Here is a 23,974-nt window from a genome sequence, read left to right as displayed (position 1 = left end):
ATTAAAAAGATGATTTCTTTTTGTTTCTAAAATATAAGGTCAAGGTTTATTAGAGACTTAGTTGTTCTTCTATTTAACAGAATTGATCAGCTATTTTTATCTAAAAAGATGAATTTTTTGCGTGATGCGTGTTACAAAAAGATTAAAAAAATGATATTTATACCGTAAAAATCCTTGTATAAGGTTTAAAATTCTCAACGGACATAAAACACTTTATAGCTTGAGTGTGCAATATGATATCAAACTGTATTGATCGATTTGAGAATAGTGTAAACTGCTGATTCAAATATCAAACTTTGTCAAGAGACTCTTAAGTTTTATTTTTTTGTGTACTCAAATTTTACGAATAATTTTGTTTTTTGTGGCTAAATTTTTATCCGAAATACAATGCCCTATTTTGAACAGAAAAGTTGAGAAAAAATTGCTGAATGCAAATTATATTATTTGAATTTTATTGTTATCACAGTTCAGTTTTAGTATTTTTGTACAAATTTTTGTTGATCAAAAATTAACTCAGGTTTATGAATAATATCTTTTTTTTTTTTTTTTTAATTATTAAAGGTTACTTTGCAATATATTTTGATCTCCTTAATCTTCGAAATTTTATTGAATAAAATATTTAGAAGTTCATTAGTTTAATATTTTCCAAAAATACGATTTTCTTGGTTTAAATTCTTTAAAGAGAACTTTTTTCATCACAATTAAGATCATTTATTAATTCATCCGCATCCGCGTAAAAATAGACATTTGTATCTCTTTTTATTTTATATTACAGATGATAAAAAAATTACGTGAATTCAAATGTATATAAATATATAATCCGTATCAAACAAAATCATTTCCTCGCATATATTTATTTCGTATGAGTTTTTTTTTCGGATAAAAAATTAATAACAAACTAAAGTGGAGAGAATTTTAGAATAAATATTATTCTACAATGTCAAGTAAATCCAGGTCAATTGGAATAATTCTTCGTTCGTTTCTAATAAATATTACTCGATTGAAGAGTAAAATCTGCTCTATCGGTTATTTTAACCTAAAGGGAATAACAAATAAAACAAAACTAATTTATATTTACTTGCCCTCAATTCTTGTTATGTTTTTTCAATCAGATTCTTCCGCCGGCCTGACTTCAAAGTCAATATTAATTAAGTAAAATATTATTTCGATAGTTAAAATTATAAAATTATTTACACAAGTATCAATTTTTTGAGGCATACTTTCAAAGTTAATAACACTAAATAATTATCAATTAAAGCGTGTTTGTAAATCTTCAACAGAACATTGAAAAATTATAGCGTTAATTAACATAATCATTACAGCTTAACTGTCGCGATAAAATTAACTTGAAGCTGTAAAAATATTTCGTCTTTTAAATTTAGTACTAGGAAACTTTAATAAAATTCAACTGAACATTAAATTATTTAAAGTTTGTCATATTTCTCTTGACTCAAGAGAAAAAGAAATCACTTGATTTTTAAAGTTTCGTTTACATTTCGTATAAAAACTCTTTAATTGAACAAAGAACGAGTAAAAAATTATATCGATTGGTACAAAATAAATGTTAACGTTTTTAAAAGTTGATGTTACGTTATTTAACCAAGGTATGAATGAAAAAAAAAAAAAAAAAAAAAAAAAAACTAATATTTATAACTAACTGATAAATCATTGGAATATTTAGTTTCTATTAATCAGTTATAGCCGAGTTATTTCCGTGTCCTCTCTGACTTTATAAAGGTTTTATTTACAACTGCATATTCAATAATGACAATATCTAACCCGATAATAAAAAATTAAACGATTAGTGTTTGGGTTGATAAAACCGTTTATATTCGACAATTCGGAAAAACAAAAATGTCAAGTGTCTTTAACTATTGGCAAAATTGAAAAAATAAAATATTTACACAATCCTAAATTCAGTTCTGTCTTTTCATACTCAATATCCCAGTAAAATTTTCAAATTTAAATATCAACGAACGTTATAAAATAATATAAAACTTTGGATTGAAGTAATTGATAAAATTAAAATAGAAATTATAAACTCTAAACTTTTTAATCATCTATCGCTCTCTATTTTTATTTTAATAAAGTTTATAATTTTTTTTACTACCCTGTCCAAGTATTAGCGAAGTAATTATAAAAAGCGACAATTCAACTGCTGTCAGTACGTAAAAAGGTTTTTTTTTTCTTTACCTCCCTAAAGTGTATAACTTTAAACATAATCTTAATACATTGTATATTGAGATTGTTAGTTATATATTATTCATAGCTTCTATTAATGTCACGGTAGATTTTAATTATTTTATCCGTCACGATATTCCGCTTGAAAGTTTTTACATTTATCTGCTATGCAGCAATTCCATAATAAAAACTCACAATTAATTTTATTTTTAAAAAAAATTATTTACTGCGCTGCCTGATTGGATGACAAAACAAAAATTACACTAATTACTGATGCTGTTGACTTAATTTACTTATTTATGTACTGAAATCTAATTATTTTACATATGAAGTAACTGATGGCAATTAAAACACAAAAAAAAAAATCACTGGCAATTACTGAAAAACAAACGATCTTACTGTCCAATTAAGAAGAAAAAATACTATAAAATACGATATCAATTTAAAACTTTGAAATAATAAAAATAATAATAATAATAATAATCATAATAATAGTAATAAATTCAACAGATCGATCATGTTAATTTTTTGTCAAACGACACGTGTGTTGTAGGTCATGCATCGCTAAGTGTCTTTCAACGTGTGTCTGAGCAGAAACCAACGAGAAAATTATACCATACGTAACGTTAGCACAGCGGATGATCAAAGACAAAAAAATTAACAACATACAAAAATTTTCCACAGATTGCCCTTCAATTAAATTTGCATCAACGTGTTTATCTAAACAATAAAATGGTGAGTAGTGAGTACGGAAATAAAACAATCGTACATATTTGGATTTCTTCTTATACTGATCTGATAAATTACTGGCTACAATGGCTAGTCCTCGTTATATATATATATTTATATTTATATTTCTCTATTTCTCTTTCTCTTCTGCATGACCGTAGCAAACTAAAATAAATGTGTGCTCAGGTTTAAATAAACGTAAATTCCACTTAAACTTAAATCAATATACGGATAAATCAGGATAGCTAAAGTTACATCAGTAATAGCCAGACAAGAGTTTACTACTAGTCAACCGAAAGGAATCAAGGATTGAGGATACTCCACGAACAATACGAGTGAAGAGTGTAATGTAACATAAAGACCAAATAGAACCACTCATGAACAAGTGTATTCAATGTATTCTATTCTATTCTGTTCTATTTTGCTCTATGTATGTTTATATCCCAAAAAGGAAAAAGGAGGAGCAGAATTAATTCCGATGCGAATTTATCTACTGAAAAAAGTTGTTGTTTTAAATTGATAAGATTTAACCAGGTTTTTTAATGATTAAAAAATGGTTCATTAACGAGTGTACACAAATAAATATTCATGGACAGTCGAGAGTTTTTCTTTTGCATCACTAATATTTACTGATGTATTATTTATGATTTGTTGATATTTTTAATAAATCATTTGTTGGATATATTTCATTATGTAACTTCTTTTTTTTTAAGTGATACAAATATTTAAAACGAATTTAATTTGCATCGGAGACCAATAAATAATTGAGAAAACAATCATTTCTTTTAAAATATTTGAAAAATTATGTGTTGCTTACAAAAAAAAACTCCAAAAAAATTTCATGTTAATATAATGTAATTTTTTTTCTCGGTAAAATTTCAATTTAAAAATATTCGCAGTCCTTGATTTCGTTTCGGTGAAATCATCAATAATTAAAAATTATTTTTACTAATAATCGTAGAAACGTCATCTTTATAAAATCATTTAAGTTTATATATAATATACAAAATGCTAGGAAAAAAAATAACTCTCTAAAAAAGTGAAGTTATGAGGTTACTGTAATGATAAAAAATTTTTATCGTACATATATAAATTGTCAAAACAGCCTATTGAAATAATTGTGCTTCAAAATGTTCACATTTTTTATCTATTCACCGGAGGCTAAATTACATTAACCAAAAAAAAAACAAAACCATTATGGTATCATCAATTTAGGGTTTGAATAGCTATAAAAATGTGAGACATTTAAACCATTAATTTATTTGTAATGCGAATTAAAAAAAAAATTTTTTTTTACATCAATTAATTTAATTGCAAATAAATCAATTAATTCGTATTTCCTAAAAATAATTTCATTCTGTCACATTTTTTTAAACCAAAAATAGGTTTCGCTTTTCTTAGGGATAAGCCCCTTTAAATTTTTTTTTTCATGACACCTCGCTTCGTTATATATAGCAGTAGTATACATAGATACAAATGTATACTTATACTTCTCCGCACAATATATATCTATATATATATAGCCCTGTAGTTCTACCGGTAACTCGCGGTACTTTCATTTCATACTATTCCATTCTACAAACGCGACTCATGACTAACTCTCAACTCGCGTGCTCACACATTGGAACGTGTAACGCTTTGCTTGCTCATACGTTTACATTACTTTGTCAGTTGAGTTTCATACTGAGACTCGTGAGGATCATCATTGTAAAACCGCGGTTTAATTTCATTATTATAAACTTCGTAGTGTTGTAGCAGTAGCATTAATCAAATAAATTAACACTTAAATGGCCGCGCTTGTTTAAACGATTAATCACCATCCCCAATAGTAATTATCAATGACTAATCCATAATCCTCAATAGTGAGTGAGTTAAGTCCCGTTAAACTTTGAGATTATAAACTTTTTAAGAGTTTAAAAGGATACGAGAAATTCGTGAGTAAAATTGAAAGTAAGTAGAGAGGGATAATGCGACAAGTAAAAAACTCGGCTTTTGCCGTATTATTTATAAGTATTTAACTCAAAGTTTTTAAATTAACTGTTTATAAATTTATAAATACACGCTGAATAATTTCTATTATTGATTATTTGGTAAAAATCGCTTATTACTCCCTGAGCAACAAATAGCAAGTGACGCTCCTTGACTAAGTTCCGTTACTCAATTCCTCTAGTATTTGTATACACATATATGTATTCTTTTCCTTCACGCGAATTTTATTACGCAACGCTTCTATGACTAGCGCGTCGAATTATTAAGGGCTTAATCTGTGCGATGATCTCTGTTATTGCGATAAAAATATTTTATTCAAATAGATGGGATAATACGAGTGATAAGATTATTGTATAGCAGATTATATTGATTAGAAAAATAGTAAAATAATAATACATAGTTTTTAACAGCTAATGTATGTACATTCAATATTTTTTTGTGTGATAAAAACAATTATTGTACATATTGAAAAATTTTTTATGTATTTTAATTATACGTTTGTTTATAATATCTAATAATTTTTAAATTACTACTTCTGGTAATTTAAAATAACGCATTTATTTATTATTTAATTAAAGTGCGTATTATGCATATAATTTTAGTGAAGTTAAAAATTTTTTGGTTTAGAACGGATTCAATTTTGAAACCTTTAGCTTGACTATTACTTTCTACTATTCCATACCAAAAGTCATGGAATTTAATAACATACATCGCATAACAAATTTTTGAGCACAATTTATTGAGTTTGCGAGGAATTTTGATTATTTAATTACTTTAGTATCAATTACTCCATAATAGATGTCGTTAACAAATAGTTCTTTGGCGCGAAGCACCACCGTGTCTTTAGATACTCTGAAAGTTGATTTTCTCTCAAGCTAATTGGACAAACAGTGAATGATAAATTATAAACAATGCACAATAAATTTTACTCTTAATAAATTCACACTCGAATCATTTTTGATTTTACGTTAATCTGTTAAATAATTATCATTCCACAGCAATCATAAGATTAAAACAGTCAAGTTTTAAATGAAGTAGTAGAGAATAATAGATTTGGATTTTAACTTGTAAACTTTTGTAAAAGGTGTCAACAGTGTCTTCAATAAGAAGTCATAATGAGTAATAAAATAAAATAAGAGTGTAAAAATGTCTATTCGGTCCAGCACAGCAGAGTAGTTTGAGCTATATACTCATTGCTTCTTATTCTTATTCTTTATCTTCTTTGCTAGACGTCTTGCTTTTATTGTATTTTTCTTTTGTAGTATATTTTCAATTTCCTTCTATCTCTTTCGTCTACGCCTCAAGTTCCATCGACCTCGTGGTGATTTCTTTGTTTAATGCTGTGTATACATCCATACTCATACAAGCAGCCATACAGTCTATACTCTGTACTCTGTACTCTATACTCCACACAGACACTTGTATGCTACACATCCATGATTTAAGATAGGAGTTGAGGAAACTGTATATGTACTGTACTGGGAAAGTCCAATGGCCTTGTATGAAACACTTTGAGAATTCATACTAAAACGCAATATTCACGCGAAAAGATGTCAATTTATGTCTTCGCAATAAATATTACAAGATTAACTTTTTTATTTATCTACTTTGTTTTACAACTATTTTATTAAATATCCAGATGCCGATAAATTTTATCCGTTAGATCCGTTCAGTGTTTTGCTTATACACTAAAAACCGGTTTCCTTTCTAGGATAATTATTTTTGTTTTTGTTTTTACTTCAACAGGAAAATTGTTTATTAATTTAGATATTGCTCGCGAAAACTTGCGGCGTTTTTGTAACAAAATGTCTGCAAGTCTTCCAAGTGCTTAAAATATTTTACTCCAAGAAATTTTTTGTTAATTTCGATTAAGTTTTTGATAATACCTAGGTTTATGTCCATGTTGATGTTTAAATTAATTTTATCTCTAAAAAGAAGTTAATTAATTTATAACATTTATAAATTTTGTTGCAGTCATTCTTATCTCGTAAAATAATCTCTGGTTCTTAATAAATAATCTTTCTTCCGATTAACGATGTGAAGTAATCTTTATAATATAATTAGCAATAATAATAATAATAACAACAATAACAACGGCAAGATTAATAATAATAATTTTTAAATAATAAATATTTAGAATTATAATTTTTTATATTTCACATTGTTTATATTTAAAATTTTAGTAATTTTCGTATTTAATGAACAAATTGCAAGTTAAATTAGTCAAAAGGATGAGAAGTTCATTTTTTTTTTAATTTGTCTTTAAGTATTTAATTTATTTTACACAAGTTGATAATTACTAATTTTTAATCATTATTTAAAATATTAATTATCATATCAAATTCTTGCCTGAATACTTTATTTATACGAGAAACTTTTAAATATTTAAGTCAAGTAAAAATACTTTTGAATCAATATATTTTTTACATATTAACTAGACATAAAATACTTTGTTCTGTGAAATTAAAATTCAGCTATAAGAAAGATAATATTCTTCTTTTGAAAGAAATGAATCCGATTCAAGAAAATCAGTCTTTAGGTTTCAGACAATTATAGCAGCGCCCCTCTAGAGATGCCATAAGAATTACTTGTTATTTAATATCTCTATTAGCTCTTGATTTTCTTGGATTAAAATATTAACTTCTTCAACTGAGACATTTAAATTTTTACACCCAAAAATCTAATGTGTTTGGATGAAAATGCTTTTAGATTCGAAAGTGTTTGAATCAAAGAATTTTACACTCAATTCAATTTCACATGTTGGAAAACAGTAATTTAAAAAAAATTAGAAAATTAACCGTTTAAAATTGCACTTATGACGTTTTTGAGCTCTTCGAGCTCAAATGTTTGATAGAAGTTTAATAAAATACTATTCTTTAAATTTTTAAACTGCAATTACTTTTGAATGAATAAACCGATTTTCACGCGGTTAGCAGGATTGACGCAGTTTGTTTAATCCTATAATTTACTTGTTAACATAAATTGATCAGACTGAGAATTTCGGAGTAATGCCAAAAAATCACTTTTTCCGATTTTTTTCGTCAACGATAGCTCACGAACGAATCAACCGATTTAGACCGGCCTAGCGGCAATCGGCGTATTTTTTTATGTTAAGAGATGATTAGTTTTTTTAATTGATCGGTAAAGTCGTTTAAAAATTATTCCAAATAAACCACATTTAAAAAAAATTTTTTCGTAATTTTTTTGACATTTCTTAAAATTTACCGGATTGAATCTCTCTAAATTGTATTGAAAATCTAAGTTTGGTCAAGTTCTCTCGAATGGCGCCAATCGTAAATAAATCGGTGAAGCCGTTCAAAAGTTATGAGAGGTTTACATTCATTAGTTTACAACAGCCAAACTCTTCTTTAGTTAATTAATAATTATTATTATTATTAAAGTTGAGGCGATAGTCGAAAGTATCTTAACTTTAGATTACAAATTTAAGATTCTTTAAAATTATAAATTATCAAAAAAATTCATTTCCGTTCAACGTCTGAAGCTTCGAAGAGAAACGAAGAATAACTAATTCTATGAATAATAAAAATATTACCAAAACTGGTATGTTATACACTTCTTGAGAAATAGATTAATATCAAACTTTTAAATTCCAATCAATTACTTTATAAATACTCGATTTTTTTTGTCATTAAATAAAAAAATTTTCAATTAATTCAATTACTAAAGTGTGACAAGAATTGAAACAAGAATTACTAAAAATTTTAATCATTCATTTCAAAATCGATTAACATCTCTGCTGAGTTATAAATATTAATATATATATATGACGATCATTAATTATTAATACTAAAATTTTTAAAAGCTTTCTGCAATTTTCGTAAATTTCTATAATCAATTAACCGTAATTATAACTTCAACAGATATATTTTAAATTAGATAATTGTAAGTGCAAGAACTGACCTGCACAAGTAGAAAGAGTTTTTTTATATCCGGGAATATTTGAATTGATCGATCTCTTACTTTTTTTCTTGATAAGTTTTTAATTATCTGAGAAACGTTAATGAGCCATAAAATCTCTTTTGAGCGAATTCGCTACAAGTTCCTTTTGAAGGATAAATTTTTTTTTCATGGTACTTTTGTGTGAGTGGTAGTTAATGTAATGAAATAAGTAATAATTAATGTAATGAAGTCTGAAACCTTTTCTCAGTAATGTAGCGTTTAGAATCAAAATGTAAAAACTTTTTATGTAATATACCACAATTTGGTAAAAATCGTATCGTATAAAAGGAATGTATAATGTTAAAAATAAATAAAATAATAAACTCAAGCTTTTACAACCAAAAATTTACGGGTCTGCGTAATTTGAGAAGTCTTGAATATTTAAATTTAAGAACTGGTTGAAATTTTTTTTTAATTTTTAACGAAATATAAGTATAAATTTTAATATTGAAATAATAACTTTAATGAAACGGAAAGTAATAATTAAAAGTATTGTATTTCACAGTTAATTAATAACAGTTATATTACTAATTTTTCTTCCATTTGATTAAACAATCAAATACTCAATTACAAAGTTTGATTACATAAACAAATTCGATTTGACTTGCTCAAAGTGTATGTATATTAGTAATTAAGAAAGTTTACGATGGAAAATCTTGATTTAAACTCGGCTCCTTCGATAATCAAAATCATCAAAATGAAACTATTGCTTCTCAGCCATCTACCTTTAAACCGAACAAAAAATCAATCCATCTACAATCTGAAATCTAGTATTTCCATTTTTAGATCGGTAGTATCTTTTATTATTATAATTATTTTTATTATGATTCTTTACAATAAATCATTTTATTGCGCTCGATTTAGTTTTTGTAGAGTTTATGTTTATAGTTTACACATGAACTTTTGTATAACTTCAACTTGTAACATGTAATCAGTTTGGGAGAAAACTCGTATACTGAAGCGCGTTACACAGGATATACATATATATACATAATATATATATGTATATAGTTCTACTCAGCAACTTAACTCTTATGTTACGTTATATTACATTACATTACAGCTCCTATTTTATATTGCTTCAGCCTCGCGATTTCCCACCCAAGATGTTCTAAAGATCAACTTTTGTCGAGTATGAAATAAAAATATGAAACAATAAAAAGCGAGATATAAAATACATAATATATAATAAAAAACCATATAAAAAGTATTTATGCTGGTGTAATAAAAAACTCGGGTGACAATATTATATAAAATACGATAGAAACTGTAGTAATGACGTCAACAGTTAAAGAGAAAAATGTTAGTACGAATATATATTATATTCCCGCATATATATGTCTACATTCCAGGTATATGTTGTAGGGTGCCAGGGATGTTTTTAGGTGGCAGGTGTTCACGTATTCCTTTCCGTTACACACAACCACATGTACATAAATATATGAAAATATCTATATCTTTATCCATGTGTAGGAAGTATAAGTACCATAATACATTTCACCCCACATAATTTTTAGGTATAGGTCTCTTACACATTTTTGTTAACCTTTCCAGCAGTGCCTAGGCAACATTACTGGTGAAAAGATATATTTATCATTTGTTACTTTTATATTCCGGCTACGACTGCTGTGAAACAATAATAAATGAAATTATTTTTTCTAAACGCTTGAATTTGGTGAATAAAACAGTTAATAATTTATTATACACTCGACACGATTTAATATTTTTTTATTTTTTAAACGCTCTATTTAAACTTCTCGAAATATGTTTTCATTTGTTGTCACGCTAAATAAGTAAAAAATAGTCTCTCGTGTTTCCACTATGCAAAATTAAACGATTCAATTTTTATCTTACATTTGCAACGGTGAAAAAAAAATTTAATAGAGATAAATTCTTCAATAAAATAAAAAATTAAAAAAAAAAAAAAAAAAAGCGAATGTTTGCTTTTAATTTTTTTATAAAAATTTATCGTCGCTAAATAAAATAATAGATTAACTTGAATAGTTATAAAGTACTAAATATTACAGGAGATAGGATCCAATTTTACCGTACCAGCAACAAATATTTGGGTTTAATTTTTAAATTTTATTTCTCGTTGAATTTACAGTTGTGATAAAATAATTGATTAATACTCCCGACAAACGTATACGTCTATCAAGTTCTAATGTAAATAAAAAATTGTTTTTTATAGTGATCACAATCAATAACTCGTGTTTTCACGGCAAAAAAATTTTCATTGAAGAGTGTAAGCTAATAACAATTGAACTTTATTTTTAGTTATTCTTTTCAATCAAGGCTACATTTGTGCTATTGATTATTGAGGATGATTGTTGGTGAGTCATGAAAAATAATTCGCAAATGCAAGTATATTCTTTCATTAATATTGAGGTCAAATAATGTGTGACAACTCCGCCCGCGGTTTTGTTTAACAGAGTAGCGTTCACATAAAAAGACGTATTACCCTGCAATTGCTCTTTATGTTTTCTGCATGTCATATCTATATTTATACATATATATCCTTTGTATATCCTTATATATATATAAATATAGTAGCATAAAGAGAACCGACATGAATACGTGACTAGATTTTAAAAAAGAGATAAAAGTCAACAGTCTTATTTACTAAAATATTCATTGGAATATTATTCATTCATCATTTAATATAAATAAATATCTAGCATCAAATTTATTCTTAATCTTACATTTCATACATAATAATACGACATGAGATTTATACATTAATGTTTTGAATTGTGGAAATGAAAGGATATACAAAATATTTGGTTTTAAAAACTTTAAACTTTTTATAATTTACCTAATTATTGAGTTCCCGAACAAAAAGTTCCATTTTCATAATGTAGCTTCCGACGTGGATAGATGTATATTGGTATATTATACCGGCATGATGGCAAAAAACTTTACGAAAATTTATTACCGTTTTTTGTTATCTCAAAGCTGAGTTGGATGCTAAAAATATAGATAGAGATCCTTCGGTATTTACTTTAAATTTTACTGGACAAAATTCGGTAAATAATATTATTGTTAATTCTTGGCGGAAGTATTACAATTTTCCGGACTATTTGTATAGCACTTTAATTTTAAAAATTCGTAAATTCCGGTGCATTGTTGGTCATGTTCGCGTAGCCTAAAAGTGTTGGCCCACCAGAATGTAGACAATGGATAATCAATAAACACTACATATTATTATGAGCGACGGTTCGCATATAATTTACATAATTTTCAGAGAAATCATGGACAAATTAAGAATTCGAGCCAAAATCTCTAAAATTATAGTTTCTAGAGGAAATTTAAATTTAATTCTTTTTCACCGTTGAATTTTAAAGCTAAACCGGCTTTGTTAGTTAACAAAATTTTTAATTAATCATTAGTAATTAATCATTAATTTTTAATCGATCGATAGGTTTAAAATAATATCACTGTCTTTTTGTCGCAAAAGTTAATGACCTGCAGTAAAGTAGCTAGATAATTATCAAAGATTTTTTTTTTATCAAACTCCAAAATTCTAAAGCACAAACTTTTAAAGATATTTGCAAAAGTTAATAATTCCATAGTTCCACTTTCCGAGTTCGATAACAATAAGTTTGATTCCTCAAAGTTTTATAGGTCGGACATTAGTGATTTGATTATTCTAAATTGTGAGAATAATTCTCTATGCTCCATAATCGATTCTAAAGTTTACTTTCGAGTACTATATATCTTATTTTTCATTCAAGTATTTTTTGTACTACGTCTTGATCTTTTTCAATTATTTACTAAATATCAAAATTAATAAACCATGTTTTTGTTTTCCGCTATTGATAAAAAATATAAAAAAGCCTCTCATTAAATAAATGTATAATTAATTTTCATTAATTAAAAATCAATAAATGTAATATAAATTATTATTTACGAATTACTATAATAGTATATTATGTAACTAAATGAATACGACTTTGGGCTATAAGAAGGTTGGCGCAACGAACAGAGCATGTGGGCCCACACACAAGTGCCAAAAGTCTCATCCACTCAATTCATACATAAATAAACATAATATTCCGCATAATATTGTAATAAAAAATAAGTAGTCATATTATAATGTGGAAATGAGTAAATTCAAATATTAATTAATAAAAGAAAATTTTTTTTTTCAATATTAGTAATAAATATTTGTCTCACTTCCACATTATAATATAAACATTCGTTATTTGATCACGATGTTTGCTTGTAATTTTTATTTACTTCTACAGTATAGGACAAAATTTTTCCATAAATGTATCTTCTTCTCGACTAAAACTTTTGACAAAAATTCTTGTACACAACTTGAATCAATACCCCAAACTCCCGGTAATAAAAACATCAAAGTCTAATATATTGCATAGTCATCCATTAAAAATTTCCGAGCACTAATACAATTAATTACCGAAATATGTTCATCAAAAAAGGATGATTCAGCGTAAAATAAGCCTGATATAATATTAAACCCCCATTATTTTCAACGTTCCTATTCTATCCCGGTTATAGCACCTTGCACAGTAACTTATATTACGGATTAAAGCCCCAGTAGACGATTAAAATATAAACTATGATGATATTTATCAGCGCAATACAATAATTCAGTAGAACATTGCATCAAAGGTTAATAATTTCACCGGATAACTGAGAGTAATATCGTGTAATTTCCTTTATGATTTTAATTACGATCATAACAATATTAGTGTTAATTCACGCCCATAAGAATGCCCGCATGATTGAGTATATTTGTGTCTCTTCACTTTTCGCTATGTTTCATTGTGCAGCGTGTTACCTTGATTACAAACACACATGTGAGTGAAAGTACATATGCATTTATACATTCATACATTCATACATACATATATATATATATATATATATATATATATATATATATATATATATATATATATATATATATATATATATATATATTAATATATATGGACTCAGGCATTAACAATGCACTCGGTCACGATACAACACCCCTCAGTATTTATACTCTAACCCTTTTTTTCCGGACCTGTGGCAACAAAACAATTACCTCTCGTTTTCTTCTCTTGTTTCTTTTTGTTTCTGTTTCCAGGTTGTTTTTATATTTTATTTCATTTTTTTTCTCGATTCTGGAGACATGTCTGACCCAGTTCCATGAACGCGCTAGTTACCGACTTTGCCAAAGAGTACTTAAGGGATATATGTCAAAGAGATCCTGGAAGTAGATTAAAATATTTTCCCATGTTGTACAGTCTTAAAGCTCAAGTAGTATAGAGCTCATGTCATTTTTCTAATAACCACTTTTACTTTATAGTATATATTTTTTTATATTTATATGTATATTATATAATATGTATGCATGTATGTATTTTTATTTTAATATCGTGTACTTACGACTTGCATATAAAAACGCAATAAATACAGAAGATTTTTTATTTTTATAAAAATTTAATATTCAAGCACTCAGATAAAAAATAACTACAAAGTAAATTTTATTTTTGTCAAGTGCCCGGTACGGAGTATCATGCGATGTAAAATGAAATGAATTTTTAATTCAATATTGCGCATGATAGGAATGAAAATTCCTAAAAAGATACGTATAACAGTAAAACGTAAAAGTTAATTAAACAATTAAATTTTTTGTTGTTAAATTCCAAGTAATTTGTTTCTTCTCCAGTAAAATACCTTTAAAATACAGATATTTTTTGGTTGTTAAGCTTTTTACTGTTTTAAACGCGAGGAGTTAAATTAAAAAAAAAAAAAGTATTGCAATATTTAATACTTAAGAAAGTTTATTAATATTTCATCCAATTATGTAACGTTTAACTTATTTCTTTATTAATTATTGAACGCATATTTTTTTTCTTCTCCCGGTTATTGTTTCCTTTTCATTATTTTTCTTTACTTTTGTTTCGGAATATAACCACTCTTACTCCGAAATGAATAGTCTGTATGCTCAACTACTTTAGCTGTTCTTTCAAAAAACTTTTAGTAATTTAAAACCTCAGTGCCGCTTGCTTAAATTTATTTTACGTGGGAACGGGTGCTTGTTTTTTTAAAGGTTTTTTTTAAATAGTAATGTCGCCTTTTTGACGGACTATCATATCATAACAAACCGTTGAAAAGGCTAAATTAAGTTACTAACGGTTTGTTGATTCTAGTAGAGCACACTATTTCATTTATCATACTGTGTGTACAGAAAGTGATCCTTATTGTCTAGATAAAATGAATTTTGTGGTTTATTTTTTTCATGTATGACTCTAATGGACAAAAAGAAAATTATAATCAGTCATCTTTAAATTTACTTTAGACGAAAATTAATATCAACTTTTTTTTAAGAACTCTATATCGTTTTCTTTTTTGCAGTTTTTTTTTTTAATTAATATTAAAAAAAAGCTTAAACTTCAACAGTTATATTTGATTAATTAAATGTTTAAATATAGATATCATAATTATTATAAAATTAATAAATCAAACATGTTGTATGGCTTAAAAAAACCCGCGTTTTTAACACAAGAAACAACATTTTCAAGTATAGTCACGCTTATATTTCTGCTTAAATGTACTTTAGTATGTCATAAATGCACTTAAAAATTTACAAAACAGGTATTTAGTGTCTAAGGCAAGGAAACGTTATTAAAAATTAATTAATTAAAAAAGGGAGTTTTTCTTGATATAAGTATCATTAATCATAAAAAATTTGTACTCCAACTTCATTAAAAAAAAAAAAATTAATATTTAAACACCCCAAAATAAAAATATTCATCCATAAATTTGTAATGCTTAACGCCTGTCATTATCTAACGCTGTATTTAATTTTATAAAAGTAATTTTTTACTGTGACTTTTAATCGCTGAAAAAATGTTTAATCTTTAATATTTTATTATTAAATCGATACATATAGATATTAATTTATTACCACTAATGGACGAAGGTGATTAAAATAACATTAAAAAAGTATTAATCCTGTCACTCTTATCGACTTGAGTATAAAAATTTAATATTTATTCCTGGTAGTAATTAGCGGCCTCAGGAGAGAGAATTATATTTATATATTGTTAATCAATATTTAAAGTTTCTCATAACTCCATAAAACAAAATATAGTTCTTCAAGCAGCTTTAGACTTTCTTTATACTTTAAATAAAACAGTTTTAGAATTTTTAGGAATGTCGCTGACAGTTTTAAAGTCGTTTCAAATACTTCAGATACTTTCCCTATTTTAATAGAAACTTTCAGACAATTACTAAGTGCTTTTGAGTGTACTGAAATGTTTTCGAATTAGTTTGTTATTAAATTTTCATTCTTCAAAAACTAATTTCTTGTTTGTTGAACCATGATCTGTCAGTAAATAATCTTGGTATTTTTTCAGATAATAATTTTCTAGATTTGAAACAATTAAAAATTTTTAAAAATTAAATTTATACAAATATTTAAAATTCTGAGTTAATGTAAAAAATAAAATTTTTATTGCAAAAATTTCCGAGAATATCTGACTTGGTTCATTGTATTGTGTATATGAGAATGAAATAAATGATGAATGAATGGAAGATAATAAATTCTTTCTTATAAATTGATAGTAAATGACAAACAAGCAAGTAATATATTGCAGAGTCATTGACCCTTTTATATTCTATAAAACAATTTGAGATTTAATCATGTGGACACACGATTAACTATGATAAAAGTTTAAGCTATATTTTCAGGATCGCGTGATGCATTCAATGAACTCTCAGTATAGAATATACATAACATAATAATAATAAAAATCACGTTACGTTATGGATTATAAAAATGAAGGAGTTTGAAAGTGGAAAATAAGTCATGTATAATAACATCTAAAAGTCTCATGGTCACATTGACACGTTTTGGACTCAAACGTGACATTAATATAAATTCTCACGGCAAATAGATATTGGGTTTACGTGCGAATCAATGTGTGTAATTGTGTAACATGTGGGTGTGCTGGTGTGTTTGTAAATGTAATTCTAAAAGAATATTGATAACATCAACACAACTGCGGGCGGTAGAGAAACTAAAGCGCATACTACCTGCGGAGTATAGACAAGACTATCAATTCCAATTCTCTTCGGATAACAGTGATTAAAGTAATAGTGTATAAAGCTTACAATAGCTATCAAAACAAAGAAGCCTATACGTTACAATATACGCGGATATTAAATTATCTGATAAAAGATTTCATTTTTGTTTCAACCTTATATCCACAAAATTTTATACTTAATTCCATTAAATCACGATGATTCTATTTACTTCCAATCCTAAGTCAATAAATCAGACCTATATCGACTCTAGATACACTGGAACTTTTTTTTTTTTTTAAATAACCAATGCTACTGTGGTGAAAAATTTATTTTATTCACTGTATGTATTCAAAATACAAATATGTTCGATAATGTTCCCATATATCTCACTTTTTATATCGAGTGTATCAAAATAAATGCGAGCGCGAAAAAATATGTCACATAAATGTCGCGTATATGTATTTTTAAACCGGATGCAGACTTTAGTTCAGGATTTATCTCTAAATGTTCTGTAATTTCGCGAAAAGACTAAATAGCGGATAGAGAAAATCCTTAAAAGGTTTTTGACTGCATCTTAGCAGTCGTCAAAATATTAAAGATAGTGAAGAAGGTACTTTTATATAATTCACAAAAAGATAAAGTTGATCTATATAAGAATTCTGTCTTGTATGCGTTTTTATATTTTTCGGTACCATCTTATAAGAATTTCACTCACGCTTTTCGTAGATCGCAATTATTTTTTTAAACTCAAATAGAAAGGCTGCTTGAATTTTTTTACTATCTTTAAATTTTTTATTCATTACGGCTACACAATAAAAAAATTTTTTTTTTTAATATATTTTCATAGCTGACTTTTGGCTAATTTTCGTATATATTTTAAATATATTCAATAATAAAATATTGAAATATGAAATATATTAAAAATTTATGTATGAAAATATAATACTTTCATTAAAGCCATATTATATTTCCATCATATTTTTGATACCTATATTTTTATATATTCTTGCGATATATTCATATTTTATATTTCAATTACTTTTGAAATTTATAAAATAAATACAAAAATCGGCGAAAAAATGCTATTATAAATATATTTTTATATACTTTTAGATGTTATTTATTAATGTGTAAAATATTTCTCATTAAAATTATTCACAATCATTATTAAGATAAAGTTAATGATAATGCAGAAATTTCGAGAGAATATTTTGCAGAAAAATAATAATTTTTGTTCTTTTTATATTTTTAATATAACTTATTTTCATAGACAGTATGAAAAAATTTTTTACCTAGTCTTCGAATTTAAAGTGTACAGAATAATCAACTTTCCTTAAATTCCGTAAATCATGTTACGATTACTTTCAGAGTTTATATACTTAATCGCAATTCAATTAGTGGTCAAACTGCCCGAATACGTGTCTTCTGTTCTTTACAGCCCACCGACACGAGTTATTAGCAAAGAGATTAAAGGCAAATCCTAATCTAAAGTATATCCCTTTCGAAACTTTCCAGACTTATCAAATTCCTTACAAGAAACATATATACCAGCAAAACTTCATCCCATAGAACTAAACCAATAGTTTAAGCTTTAAATTTAAAGCGCGTATTCATTTGCTACTTTTGTCTATAAATTGCTTACGTAAATTGACATTCAAGTTTCGTTTTCAAAAAAATTTAAAAATCACATCAATCTATGTAAAACGTTATTCCTTTAACAGCAAAAGTATATTTACAACTTTTAATTAAATAATTTTCATTAAATAACCGAGAAATCAAAAAATGTAAAACAAAGCCCCTTTAATCTGCGGCCGGCATAAAATAAATGATTAAAAAAATTTTAATTACACGTTAAAATAAAAACCCGAGCTTTTTTTTAACTTGGTAAATTTTATAGCGGGTAATACCCGTTAAATTGATGAGAAAATAAATATTACATGAATTTCCGGCTAACAAGTAAATCTCCAGAGAAAATTAACAAAAAAGTTTATATAATAATAATGATAATGAAAAATAAAAAAGCAAGGTAAAACGTAAACGATACGTCGATCGGGGTCGGGAAAATGTCTTTTGCCGCCGGCTCATTTATCAATAAATAATTCACATAAAACTGGCGGATCCGTGACGAAGATAAGTTCCTATCTATTTATTGTACATATATATATATATATATATATATATATATATATATATATATATATATATATATATATATCTCGAAAGAGCCCGGGAACGTCAATATCATGGATTAGCCATTGCAGTCGTGACAGAATAGAGACACATAGAGAATAAACGAACAGCAATGCATACCGCAGTAGGAATAAAACATAAAAAAACACTTTAAATAAAATATATAGTGTATACAAGAGAAAAACCCAGGCGTCTAGTATTAGTTTCTCAATAAAAATATTTAATAAATGTCAAAAGAACTATCAATTAATAAAATATAATTAATCGCCAGTAGACAGACAGTGAGTTTGAAATATCTACCAGTTGATTATTCCATAGGATTTAATTTATTTTATTTTTATCTAAAGACAACACCATACCAACAAAGTGGGTTGCTATGAAACTGAATAAGTCACGCAGGTGCACAATCGCGTGAGCATATATGAACTTGTTATATGTATATATGACGCCGGAGTTTGTTCAATGCTGCATCGATCGTAGCTTCCTTTTCCGGTTCTCTTATTCTTGCTCTTGTTCTACTCGTTTTTCCAATTCTTGGCAACCAAAATTAGTACATGGTCCACCATCTTACGACAATTTATCATGTCTGACTATTACTACGTTTAAGTCACTTGACTTTACTACTGACTGGTACTGTGTACTTTAAAAAGCTCGCGGGTTTTCCTTACGGGTTAACCTCAAAAGTATTTTATCTTGCGTTACCGGGCATTCCATAGGTTGTCTTGGCCTCAACTTGTATTGATATTCCCGATCTACTGGTATTAGTGATCTGATATCCCACTGGTAATTGTGGGAGTACCAGCAGTACAGTGGAATTACTTACTCAGTGTCCTAGTACCATCCACGCACACTCGAGTGTACTTACAGTGTACAGTGTGTAGTCTATAGTCTACAGGATAATACTATATGTGATAGTCGGAACGCGCGCTTGTCCTGACCAACAATCCATGCTCATGAGATACTCGGTATATAACAGAACAGACTGAACTAAACCTGATAGGTTCTGAATCCGAACTATCACTGTTTATATACTATTACTATTACTATCACTGCTACTACTATTATTGTTATTATTATTACTATCACCAGCAGAAGCGGTGTAATGAGAAACAGATTAAATCACAGTTAGGAATCTAAAATCGATATCAACTCAAAAGTAATTATTAGCCGATTAAGAGACAACTTGAAAATACATATAATACTATGAGAATGTTCATCATGATCTTTGTTACGTTGAATTGGATAGAGTGAGCAGTTTATCAGAGGATAAATTGGATTCGCCGTTTATACAGTAGACATTGCTTTTGTGGATTACAGATAACAACAGTGAAGGAGATTGTAAGAGTAAGAGCACAGACCGAGTTACTGAGTACCAGACTACCAATGGTGATTGTCATCAAGAGATCAAAGTAACAAACTCCTGCTGTTTTGGTATACGGCCTTTTTTAAAGACTTTTTCACGAGTTAAAATGGGATGTTGTGGATGCGGTGAAGATGACTCGGCGAAAATTGAACCTGGGGTAAGGATTATTATTTATTTACTAGCTTCTAGACAGATAATTACGCGGAATAAGCTTCAAGATTGTTTTCTTTAATTCATTTATTTTCTTCTGGAAAAGTTTAGGGAACGAAAACATTTTTTGATAACTATTTATTCTTACTTGAATTTTTATAAGAAACTTTTTAATGGTTTTTATTTTAATTGAAAAAAGTTAGAGTTAATAAATGAGATTTTTAACCAATTTTCGATGGTGAATAATTTTTAAAACTATCTGAAAATCGATAAATATAAACCTTTCACCACACACGCTAAAGATCTTAACGTTGTCACCGTTTCACGCAATCCTTTTTAGTTCGACAATGTTGTCGAATTCATTTTAAATGCATAAAATATTGTATAAAATCAAAATTAGCTATAGAGATATATATTATTTTTGATAACTTTTCAATTTCAACTCACAAAAATATTTAAATCTTGCAACATTGTAAAAAAATTTCAAATAAATTTAAGGTAAATGTTTCATAGGTCAAATTAAAGGTAATTTCATAAGCTTTCATGTGAATTTTTCAGAAATTAGTTATCTCTTCGCAGTCGAAAATTATTTACTAATAAAGTGACCCAAAATGCAATTTTCCCTATTTTGAAAATTTTAAATGGCTGCTATTTCTGAACTAATCGGCCGATTTTGCTCAGCTTTGAACTCATTTAAGGTATTCATAGAAAGAATAAATGGAACAAGTTTCATTAAGATTCATCAAGAATTATAGGAGCTATCGTGTCCTATAGAAGCCGCGTTATACATATGCATACATAAAATTTGAAGCCAATGCCATTTTTGAGCCTTACTCGACTACTTAGGTGACATCATGACCGAATTTTAAGTAAATACCGACATAAAGACCAATGCAATAGATAGATTTCTACGAAATCTACTTAAAAAAATTCTACGTTTATATATTATTATCCTTAAAAGAATTTTTTAGTTTTAAGTACCTGATTTTAAACCTCATTTTTCATTCCACAGACTTGGAAAAATTTTTTTCCATGGAATAAACATATAGGTCAGATAGCTTGTTTATCTATTCAACTTCAATCGAATTTCTTGATTCTCTTTATTTCGATTTTTCGCTGAGATATTTGACTTTGAACGAAAAAGGATCCTTTTACCTTTGATCATCGATATCTCAATAACTAATGACCGCGTAACAATTCAAAGGATGATTTTAAATACTGGAATAAATGGTTTTCAATAAAAAAATTTTATCATTCTTAAAATTAATGTAACAAAACTCAATAAATAGATTTTTAAAACTATTAAATTTAAGCAATTCTCTGTTTCTAAACATTGTTAATCGTGTTTGCAGTAATATTATTATTTTACTTAGTTATGATGAACAGTATTTTGACATGCTAGGATTGACGTATATGCATATCGAAGGAAGTTGATGCCTGTCAATTACATAATGCAGCAAAGTTTTAACAACAATATTATCTATCAAAAGGGATTACCCGTATTATTTTTACAATGTTTTTTAAATTAAAAGTCAAATAACAGATTAACATGAGCAAATATTTTTTACTCATTAAAAAAACTGAATTTTCCCGTGTTAAATGGTTATTTTAAAGTACATGTCTACTGGTCTTATAGTCATAATAATTTTAATTAAAATATGTGCGGTTGCGTTTGGTTGTACACTAAAAAAAAATTAATTGTCTTCTTGATGCAATGAAAATAATCTACCATAAAAATTTCCATCGCTCGCGGTGTTAATATTATAATTATTAATTTTATAAGAAATAATTTAAAAACAAAAACACCGACGAAGTTTACGATAAATTAAAAAAAATAACAAATTAAAATCAACTTAAATCAATGCATGGTTGCTCGATGTCGGATTATCAATTTTTACTTTTAAATAATTAAAATAAATACTTGATAAATTAATTTAAGATTTGTCTTACTGCTACTTATTGTCAAAAGTGTAATAGAAAGATGTAAAGTGATTGAATGTGGAAAGAATTTCGTATTGATTCGAGGTCACATTTTAAGCGTGCAAAGCTATTTTTGGTTTTATATAACCATTACAGCTTTAATACTTTATTTAGTATGTGGATTTAATTTATTTTACGTTTCCTTTTACTGTAATTAAATTTTTATCATTAAAACTGACTAAAATATTAATACACTATATGTAATTTTATCTCGAAGACGTTTTTAGAAATTTTTTACTTGTCATTGCTTCCTTTATCATTTAACTATTAAACCAAGTGATCGATAAATGTTACCATTTAATTTGAATACAAATGAAGAATCAATTACAATTGATACGTTCAAACGAAAGGTTGTCTTCATGATCATAAAATATTAAATAAAGTTATTTAAAAATATAAATGCACGTTTTTAAATTCGAGTTTTGACAGAAATCAGAAAACGGTTGATGAATAGTGATTCTGAAAATCTTCAAAAATGCATTTTATAATTTTTAAATGAGTCAAAACTATTTATTAATTTTTATTCAATAAAAGAAATAAAAAATTTACTTCGCGGTGTGGTCTATTAATAATATGTTTAAATTCGTCTCGGAGTGAATCAATTAAAAATCATCCACTCCGCATTCACTCCAAAAATTTTTTACAGTGCAACAAAGGGCATTTGTAGAAATTTCTAATTGATTGAAATTAATATGTTTTCAAAATTTTTTTAATTTTAATTTTTTTGAGAATTTAATTTTTTTTTTTTTTTTTAATTTAAATATTTGTCATTATTAAAATTTTTTTATACTTGAGAAAAAAATTTGGCATATGAAACTCGTTTGAGCTAAACAAAAATTTATTTTAAAGTAAAATTTCCGTATTCTGATATTTTTCAAATTAAAATCCATATTTTGTATCGAATAACTACACAGAAAAAACATTTCCAGATTTACTTCGTACACGGAGTGTTTAATTTCTTCACTTCAGTACTATGAGTGACGGGAGGGAAAATTTATTTCGAATTCTGAACCGGATTTTAATTATAAAAAGATCGGTTAAATTAAATTATAAAAAATAAATTGTAAAAATTAGAAAATTATAAAAATAAACAGAAATTTATTTTTCATTTTCCGAAAAGCTATTATCTGAGGTTTTGGCATTAAGTATGCGAAGTTAAAACTAAATGTAAATATATTTATCATAAAAGCTATTTAAATAATTAATTTATTCATTAGTACTCCGATGGACAAAAAAAAAAGTTAAACAAATTTTATTATTTAAAGCCTGTCAATTGGGAATTGAAATTTTTCTGCATTTAGTTGACCCTAATTACGCAGTGACTAATTATTGGATTTATTATTATACTTATCGATTCAATTTTTTATTTTAAAAATAAACTCATTC

The 23,974-nt window shown here is 26.7% G+C and overlaps 1 protein-coding gene across 1 annotated transcript in view; it reads left to right on the top strand.

Annotated features, from left to right (window-relative positions):
* The first annotated feature begins 4,552 nt into the window (after positions 1-4,552).
* LOC141529019 (choline transporter-like protein 1) overlaps positions 4,553-23,974 on the top strand; it is a 28,144-nt gene continuing 8,722 nt past the window's right edge. Inside the window, exons 1-2 of the mRNA XM_074245357.1 lie at positions 4,553-4,860; positions 20,413-20,615. Of these exons, the coding sequence (XP_074101458.1) occupies positions 20,565-20,615 (51 nt within the window). The 5' untranslated portion in view covers positions 4,553-4,860; positions 20,413-20,564. The remainder of the gene's footprint in view (positions 4,861-20,412; positions 20,616-23,974) is intronic.

This window comes from Cotesia typhae, unplaced genomic scaffold, assembly GCF_013202065.1.
Source record: "Cotesia typhae breed Kobodo isofemale line unplaced genomic scaffold, CoteBio_Ctyphae contig_11, whole genome shotgun sequence".
NCBI lineage: Eukaryota > Metazoa > Arthropoda > Insecta > Hymenoptera > Braconidae > Cotesia > Cotesia typhae.
Note: the sequence above shows the minus strand (reverse complement) of the source record. Positions and strands in the feature narration are given on the sequence as shown.